This window comes from Formica exsecta, unplaced genomic scaffold (genome assembly GCF_003651465.1).
Source record: "Formica exsecta isolate Colony F162 unplaced genomic scaffold, ASM365146v1 scaffold247, whole genome shotgun sequence".
Classification (NCBI taxonomy): Eukaryota; Metazoa; Arthropoda; class Insecta; order Hymenoptera; family Formicidae; genus Formica; species Formica exsecta.
This window is the reverse complement of record NW_021849743.1, coordinates 565,532-574,838: the sequence shown is the minus strand read 5'-3', so window position 1 is coordinate 574,838 and position 9,307 is coordinate 565,532. Positions and strand designations below refer to the sequence as shown.

Genomic DNA, 9,307 nt, shown 5'->3' with positions numbered 1-9,307 from the left:
TTTAAATTTTATATAATTATTTAATATAATTAATATTAATTTTAATATTTTAATTGCATAGAGAATGAAATAATTGTCTGGTTTTATCGATAATGGGTTTCCGAATTTTCATCGGAAAGTCATTGCCTTTGGGTGATTTGGTCGAAAGCGTAAAAGGGAACAAAGGAAATTCTAAAGGAACGTCCATTGATTTTCCAACGATTTCCCGATCGCTCTTTACTAATTCTAAACTTCGGAAACAATTTGTTTTCCTCAACCCTATATTTTGTGGTTTTCTTAATTTTGTGCGACCGTTTACCGCCCACGTGAACTTTTCTTCCCTCAATAAAGATCACTATAATTTTCAGTCATGATCGATAATCGATGTCCTTCGCTTCTTAGAACAATTTGTCAGACAATTATTAAAATTCTATCTCTATTTTAGTTTTAGGTCTGACATTAAAGACAAAGTGAAAAAAGCATCAGATTTTAGACATGACATTATATTAGCTGCAGAGACAAGATTAATTTTTGATAAAGACATTTGTCATCGAGTATTTTTATTTCGTTATAGAATGAATCGTGTTTGCAATCTATCCCGAATCTCGGCCACGAAGAACCGACGAAGAGCAAAGGACGAACGGGTTGGCCGCAGCACATGTGGGCCCTCGAATTAAAGCAAGAATCACCGACCAACCAGATGCAATAAAATACACCGAAGACACTCCTGTCAAAACATATCTGCGATATTCGCGAAATATCGTTCAAAACGAGCGTTACTTTTTGCGCTTGACGCTTTTTACCGCCAGAAAAAAATATGAGTTGCGATTTAACGACCATGCGTCTTTCAGACATCTTCGAACATCTCTCGGAAATTCGAAATTATGATGACTTATAACATCCTGGATGAAATAATGTTTTATAAACGAAGCATTCATTTATAAAACTTCAAACAAAAAAAAATTAAGCAATTGTAACTTAGCAAAATGTATGATTATTGGATAAAAAATGAGTAGAATCGTTTGTGTATATAGCGCGTTCATGATCGTTGTGCGTATATGTACATAGAATTTTGTTCCTTCTGTAGCGATCGATGTCTATATTTTGAACCAAAGAATATTATTTTATATATAAGCTCCGTGATTGAGTTGTAATCAATAAAATCATAATTTTGATGTAAAAATGCGCGTCGTTCAGATTTAAGAATCTCTGTAAAGTTTTGTATATAAAGTATCATAAAAAATGTATAAAGTGTCGCTAGCAATAAACAATGTATCATAATGAAGGGCGATGCCTTATTTTTTTTAAATCCTTTTTACAAATTATTTTAAGAATCTACATTTTTCTTATATTTTGAATTTTTTTATGCCTAAAAAACAAAACATTAAATCTTACTTAATTGCATATTGAGATAAATAATTATGTTAAATAGAAATTACTAATTAAAAAAATGAATGGAATGTTGATACAAATATATAATCACTTTCTGCATAATATTTTTATATTTCATACATTGTGTCATTATATTTTTAATATAAGTTATACTCTTTTATATTATGTATAATGAAGAAGAGAAATTCAGATTAATAACCTGCGGTTGGCAGCAGTCGGGAGTAATAATATAAATGCCAAAAAAATATTTTTCACATTTTTATATTCTTTGTGTCGTATTATCTTAAGAGAAAATTAAGTATTTTATTACTCGCAATATTAATATTTGTAATATATCCCTTCTCTATTGCACAAATACTTTTCTTCTCAATTTAATTAAAGTTATTCGTAGAGCCATTTTTATATATCGTTTTGTATATTTCTCTAGTTTACATATATATATATATATATATATAATTTTATTCGAAAGAGAAAGCCGTGAGAAATTCTCTTTCTCTATCTTTTCCATCTACTTAGCTGACTTATTATAGACGGAGAACTCATTGTGTAGAGCGGTTGGTTTCGGATTTCGTGGATACCCTGGCGCCAGTACTTGATCCCATGTAGCGTGTCTAATACTCTACATGTAGGCAATATATGAGGAAAAAACTCTCTTGCATTTTGGTGAATAATCTTAAAATCTAATTAATCAACATCCATCTCTCTCGCTCATTTCCGCCAATCTTCGAATTTATTACCATCCTTACTTCGCGCGATATTTTATATTAAAAATAACTTTAGAATTATTTGATTTTTAGGAAAATTATTCACAAATTATGTGATTTCTTTATCAACATTAAAACCAACAGCTTTTCAAACATCAATTAATCATGAAAATCTTTCTTTGCGAAGGAAAGTAATCAATCCCATGCGATAATATCAACTTAAATAATTGTAATCATCATTCAATCGATTCGATTGATTAATTAATGTAATAAAATTTGAATTTTGTTATCAAAATTTTTGTCGCTAGACTGAATATTCGCGGTCAATCAATCTTTATATAAAAAATTATTTAATTAACATAATTACAATTTTTACTTTTGCTACCAGGAACTTCGATTCACGCGAGACTAAATATTTGCGATTGTCTTCGATGGCGTCGGCATCAATGTCCATCGCACCCAAACAACGATTGACGGATCAACCGAAGACGACATTGTCGGTTTTGTGTATTGTACGCGAATGATCGCAAAGTCCAGGATCGATATTACCGAGGCGATTGACGAGCCGTTTGTTTATCGCAACGAGTGGCACTATATTACGCGCGAGCGTGCACGTCCGTGAGACTTCGAGAATGTTAATAGTAGAGCCTCGCTGTTGCCTCGACGTAAATATTTCAACCGGCTCCTCTGACGCTGACGAGACCTCATATTTTGTTATTCGAGCCTACAACTCTTTCTACGTACAGTTATTAAATCGTGATACACATATACACTCTAAGCATCAAGTCGAATGATCATCGGCAGCGTATACGCTCTAATATATTATCACGATCGTACATTGTATGCATTGGATCAAACTGTAATTTTATTTTAATTAACATAATAAAATATCGCTTCTCGAAAAATTTCCGAATAAATTATATTCCGGAATAAATTCTTGAAACAGCGTTTTAAGCTGAGAGAATAAAACAAAGATCGTCGCGCTCCGTTCAGATCATTAACCCTTCGCTCTCTAACGTCTCGATATCCTGTGTCAAGCATTTTATTACAAAACAATCCTCCGTAAATCCTATGCTCGATTTCACAGTCGGAATTGTTTCTAACAATAAGTGTTACTGCTAAATTACTGCACGACTTCATGATAGCATACGAACGCAAACTTGTCGCTAAATATTTATATAATATTTATATAATATCCGTATCTCTCTCGGATTAAAATATCAACAAAGTATAATCCGTTTGAAATAAAAGCAGCAAACATAAAATACAATTTCGCTATTTAATTAAAATACTTAATGGCCAAAAGTTTTATTGGCTAAAAGCCAACTTTCTTTCACTAATAACTTTTGACATGTATTTATAATTTCAAAACTATCCATGTATTTTGATATATAAATGATGTAAAAATCCGCTCCAAAGATTAAGACTGTAAAATGGATTATTACCAAAGATGCTTTGTAACTATTAAAATTTTTAGAGGCAAATCTTGCGCGAATTAATATAATAAGTTGCGATTTTCGTCGCGATGCAACGGACATTTTAGATCGGATTCGTTTTCACGTGCGAGGGAACAATCTCTCCTCTCCCGGCTACCGAGAATAGCCAAGTTCTTGCGGTACCGCGGGAGTGTTTATATCGTGCACCATCGGCCGCGGGAGGTGTTCTGGCCTTCGTCAAGGCAAGAGTTTACAAAGCGATGCCGATTTACCTTCTCCGCTCTCTTTCGCACCTATCCGGCATAGCGCGTGCCTATTTTCGATTTTTTTTTTCACTTGCAAAAAGATACAATAAATAGCGTCTTGAGCCACCGTAGAAAGAATGGATAAAGGGGAGCGGGGTGGGGTGCTTATATTTAATATTTTAATTGATTTATATAGAAAAGTAAGTCTCTCTGTTCAAAATAATTGCGAGATATTAGTCTAAACGATGATGATTTTGAAACGTTATTCTTCACGTGCAATCGTAAAATTAATTAATAATTATTACAAAACAATTGAAAAATATATTAAAATAGAAATCTCTGAAATTTCTTCTGAAATTTGACAAGAGCATTAATCTTTGTCAATCGAGAAAATTCTAAGCAGACGCTTGTGCATGCGATTGATGGATCGTTAATTCGAAGTAATGGTTCGCACGAACAGATAATACCAAAACAATGGTCACTGCAAACCACCACAAAATGCGCAGTAATTAGATTACCAGATGCGAAGCATCCCTAGAGTGATACATCACGTGAAGATTTATCTCACTTTTGCGTACGTTACGATCAAATCAACTTATCGTCCCTCATGATCATCCATGGCAATCTGTTCAAAATCCCATTTTATTATGAAAACAATTGACAATTAATATTTTCCAATAGATCCCAATAGTAATAACTCCGGCAATGCCATTTATTTTGATTTGTTTTCTAACATTTTTCAATTAAATCTCAGTTCAATATCAAAAATATATTTAAAAAATCGATATATCATATCGAATCACTATTGTATATTTATTCGCTGAATAATGCTAATCTATTGATACGATTGGATTGAATTATCACTTCCGAAACGGCGGATAAGTCTTGCGATATGAACGAAGGAATCGAGTCGAAAAATGTCGCCACGTGGGAAGATTTCCGTGGCGCGTATTCGGTTCGACAGATGCAAGTGCTTTTACGTCGTGTGTCTACCAAATACGCATCGAGATAAAAAAGTATGAAGCGGACGTTTGTTTGCTTTGACAAGTATCGAAAGTATAGCGAAGCGTACGTAGTCTGCGTACAGAATGAATGCGCGATTCGCCCACTTAAATTTCAATGAAAAACCACGACATCCATATGTGAAGCCGCCCCCTAATTGCGCGCCTCAAATAAGATGTACTCATTATACATACGTATGTGTGTGTATATTAGTGTGTCTCAAAAAACACGTATACAATAGCAGCGGATGTAAGTCCTCGATTAATTTGCATCTGATTTAATAATTTATGAAGACAAGGTTGATTCTGTCATATATATTTTGTCATATCTTGGCAATTATTATAAAATATAATATTTATAATAAATAAATGAAAAATATATCCATATTATCTGGGTATATCATAATATGAATAAAGATTTCAGTATCTCAAAAATACGAATAAACTTAAAGAATTAAGAGACATCTCATATTACAATTATAATTATAAATATCTGTTTCGCTTTGATAATCTTGCGTAAATTAATAAATTGTATTATTTAATAATTTTTAAACTAGATAAACTTTTACGTAATTTACTTCAATTATTCAATTAAAATTATTTTAATATAAAATTTTTACACATTGTATTTACTATAATATAGTTAACTAGAAACAAAGAAATAAATAATTGATAGTGATGATAATAATCTCACTAATAAAAATTTTAAAAATATAGTGATGAAATCAACACATTTGGATTATAAAGAATTAAAGGTTAATTCATATACATAAGATGACACATAATTAAGTCAAGCTTTTCGAATTTCACTTTTTTATTCGCACGCGTTTTTTTAATAACAAGCACAAGCTATGTAAATAATTCATTAAAGTTAATAATATATTAATGAATATGTAGATGTCTCCGCACTTGCGTGGATTTTAATATCCCCTATCCGAAGGCACGACGCGGTCGTACAGTAATGTGAAGAATGTGAACTCATTGATCCCTGAATTAAGCCGGCGATCGACAAGTTAAATCCAAGACTAATCGTTCATTCAATCGAACGCCAGGCGGCCGCAATCATTTATTACGCAGCGTGGGGTATAAAAAATACACGCGAGAAAAACAGGATTTGTTAAAAGAAAGTATGGTGCTTACAATCGATTCATTATCGTAAATCTGTGAAATAAATGGGCAAGATATTTCAATTATTGCGTAAACTATAATAAATTTCTAAGTTTATCTTCAAATAAAATTATTTTGATCAGATAAGATAAAATACACATATGTGACCACACTATATAGTTTTTCAAAATATACAAATTTTAGATACACAATTATGCAATCTATATACAAGAAGTATATGCGATAATTTATATTGTAAACTATTATTTCTAAAGTTTTCAAATTTATGAAATAATGCAATAAGATTGCATATAGTGTAAACTACGGAAGCTATCTTCATTAGAAGCTATAATGTCTTAAAACAATTCATGTATATATATAATAGAAATGGAAATATACAAGTTTTTATATAATTTAATGAAATAAAAAATATACTAGATACTATATAAATATTTTTATAAAAATATATATATATATATATATATTTATATAATTGAAAAATATATACGAAAAATTAATCTAGCTCTTTTCTGTTGTATTAATCAAATATTTAACAAAATTCATTCCACGTAACGATAGAGAGAGGGACAAATTAAAAAAAAAATACAATTATTTTGTATAATAATTAAATTGATTCGTAAGTTAGAATAACCCGTTTATTTTCGTAGAAAGAAGCTTCTATTTTGGATATCACGTCTCCATTCATTGAAGGAAATTAATGAAAACCGCCAGTAATTTTCCACCGAAGACGAGGATAGGAATCACTCCCTGTGAGCGTGGGTGCGTTATTCTAGGACGCGCGTCGCGTGTTCTGCATCCAGGAACTTCATTGCGTATGTAGGACAGTCAGTCCCGCTTCAAATGGAGACGAATCGCTTCTCGCCGGCGATCGTGATTGGCCTCGGGGGTGCGAAAAAGAAGCGAGAGACAATGAGATGGAAAAACAACGCCAGCGTCCCTATCGTCTACCATCCCTATAAAACCCGACGGACTACCGGTTGTCTCGACATTACTCGGCCAGATAGTCTCGTGGAACGCCGATTGATCCGAGATGATCGTCACCGGGAACACCGTCTGCGCCCTGGCGTTGCTGCTCTGCTTGGCGTTTCGCGCTTCCGGCGAATACGGTAATACCGATCCCCTTACAATAATTAAACCGATTGCACGCGATTGTCTCTCGACTATCTTGCTGATCGTCGCGATATCGCGCTCGTAGAATTGAGAGAGACGCCGAACGGAGGGTCGAACGATAACAGATCGCCGAGCAACGACTTCGGCTCGTGCATCGAGGGAAAGTGTACGAAGCGCACCACCGCGCAGGAAATCACGAGCGGCATGTGGTTCGGTCCGCGATTGGGAAAACGACGCAGGTCTGACGAAAAGCAGCAGATCAATCCCGAGATCGAAATGCTAGTGAATGCCCTGGACCAACCGGGGGTGCGCTGGACCGTCATCACGATTCCAGGTGAGTATCGACATTCTCTCTCGAAACGAGACCGAATGAGCTCTCGCCAAATTTATTCATTGTTTTGTAATCGTTATTAATAATCGTTATTAACGGATCTAAGCATTATTTTTATATTATCTCCGAGATTCCAAAAATTTTTCTATTTTACAAGAAACATAATAGTTGAATTCATTAAGTCCATAATTTTGCAAACAAAATTTTCAGATTGCATAATATTAATAGATTCAATAAATTTCGTCAAAATTTTCTCATATGTAATAACTTGTTTTTCACTAATTTTTTTCTTGTAAATTATACTTTGAATTTTTAGTTCTGAAATTCCATATATGTATGTAATTTTGTTTAAAAAATCAAGTTATTTTAATACTTTCTAAAAAAATGATTTCTTTATTTTCGACATTTTATCGAATTATATTAATTCGTCGATCTACAGAATTCAAAATTCTATGTCATTCTATCACACTTTTCAATCCTTTTTCTCACAATTATGACTATCAAGAATAAATTCTAGCTAATGAAAAGAGACAACCGACGCAATTTACACCGCGCCTGGGACGAGGATCGGACGAGGAACTATTCTCTTACGGTGATGCGACCGATAGGAATGAGATCGAGGAAGACGATCGTCTGTTACCGCTGATATTCGCGCAGCGTTTAGGACGTCGGCTACCCTGGATACCGTCGCCGAGGCTCGGGCGTCAATCGCGCAGCGTATCGCGAAAAATATAGGCAGCATCGTGACAAAAGCTAGATCATCGAAAATTACGAGCAAAGAGTGATTTCTTATCTCACAATTGCGTAGGTCTACATAATTGTGAGGATTTCGACGGAGCGACAAACAAAATTATAGTGCTATTAAGATATAAAGAAATAAAATCCTGACGTTTATTTGTATTTCGAAATTAGCTGCTGTTCCTTTATTATATATCCTTGAATATTCCCAGAATCCTATCTAAATTCTCTGTTGTTTATTGCTTCAATTTACTATTTTAATTAAATAATAATAATAATAATACACGAGAAATGAAAAATAATAAAGAGATAATTATCTATACAAAAATGATTTCTTCTCAACTCAATCGATTTTTCCAGCAAAAGAAAATTTATGTAAAGTCTAGGAATGGAATAGAGTATTCCGTGCAAGTTTGTACAGGAGGATCGTAGACGCTATTTTCAGCGTCTACGAGAAGGGTTGAGATATCTCTCTCAAGAGGAAGTAAGACGGTGGAAGAAAGAAGAAGCAGGGTGCCGAACTACAGCGAGTAATTTCTCGACCGGAACTACCGGTGAGCCATGTGGCAACATGGAAGACAGTCATAATCGTAAAACTTGAAAACGGCGGCGGAGCAGATACAAGTTAGTTAGCTTCTAATCCTCGCTTTTACAACGGTACCGTATATCGAGGATCACTCGTAAAAAGTGACAGAAAATACTTTCGATGAGAGTTTCAAAATATTAACGATGATCGTCACCCATTACACAAGTTTATGGATAATATAAAAAAATATCTTTACGTAGGAATTTTTTAAATATTTTAAAAGTGATTTTTTTTTCGAAGGAAATATTCTTAATGAATATGATAAAAATATGCATGTTACACACAAATAAAAATCATTATTCAAATATATGTATAATAAAATTTGTTTCTTTCTAACGTTCAAATAAACATTATAATAATAGAATTTTAATTAAGCACACGATTGTTGAAATATTCGATGTTGCAAATTAAAGATTCGTAACATTAAATTTTTGATAAGGGAAAACATCTATCAAAAAGATATTAATTGCTAAATCGAATAATACGTTTATTCTAATAAATTTTTATATATTTTTGATAAGTTGATTTTCCAAAATAATGGATTCTTTTTAGATATGTAAAACGGGATATATCGTATAAAATATAAAGAATAAAATTATTTATACATAAAATCTATTTCAATATTTATATAAATATTTATCTTTTAAAAATAATATT

At 32.8% G+C, this 9,307-nt stretch overlaps 2 protein-coding genes across 3 annotated transcripts in view; both read left to right on the top strand.

The window, feature by feature from the left end:
- Positions 1-1,257, top strand: part of LOC115236319 (heart- and neural crest derivatives-expressed protein 2-like) — a 5,759-nt gene extending 4,502 nt beyond the window's left edge. For both annotated transcript variants that reach the window (XM_029808688.1, XM_029808687.1), the window contains exon 3: positions 554-1,257. In XM_029808688.1, coding sequence (XP_029664548.1) covers positions 554-688 — 135 coding nt within the window. In that variant the 3' untranslated portion in view covers positions 689-1,257. The remainder of the gene's footprint in view (positions 1-553) is intronic.
- Positions 1,258-6,868: 5,611 nt separating this feature from the next.
- On the top strand, positions 6,869-8,331 carry LOC115236357 (PBAN-type neuropeptides-like). The gene is made up of 3 exons (XM_029808744.1): positions 6,869-6,991; positions 7,081-7,329; positions 7,844-8,331. Exons 1-3 carry the CDS (start codon positions 6,916-6,918, stop codon positions 8,059-8,061), a joined length of 543 nt encoding a protein of 180 aa, XP_029664604.1. The 5' UTR covers positions 6,869-6,915; the 3' UTR covers positions 8,062-8,331.
- The last annotated feature ends 976 nt before the right edge of the window (positions 8,332-9,307 follow it).

Excerpts from the sequence above, each read along its gene's own strand:
- LOC115236357 (XM_029808744.1), top strand. The coding sequence starts at position 6,916 with ATGATCGTCACCGGGAACACCGTCTGCGCCCTGGCGTTGCTGCTCTGC. Across the intron at positions 6,992-7,080 it reads TCGCGCTTCCGGCGAATACG|AATTGAGAGAGACGCCGAAC; the intron begins GTAATACCGATC and ends TCGCGCTCGTAG. Across the intron at positions 7,330-7,843 it reads GACCGTCATCACGATTCCAG|CTAATGAAAAGAGACAACCG; the intron begins GTGAGTATCGAC and ends AATAAATTCTAG.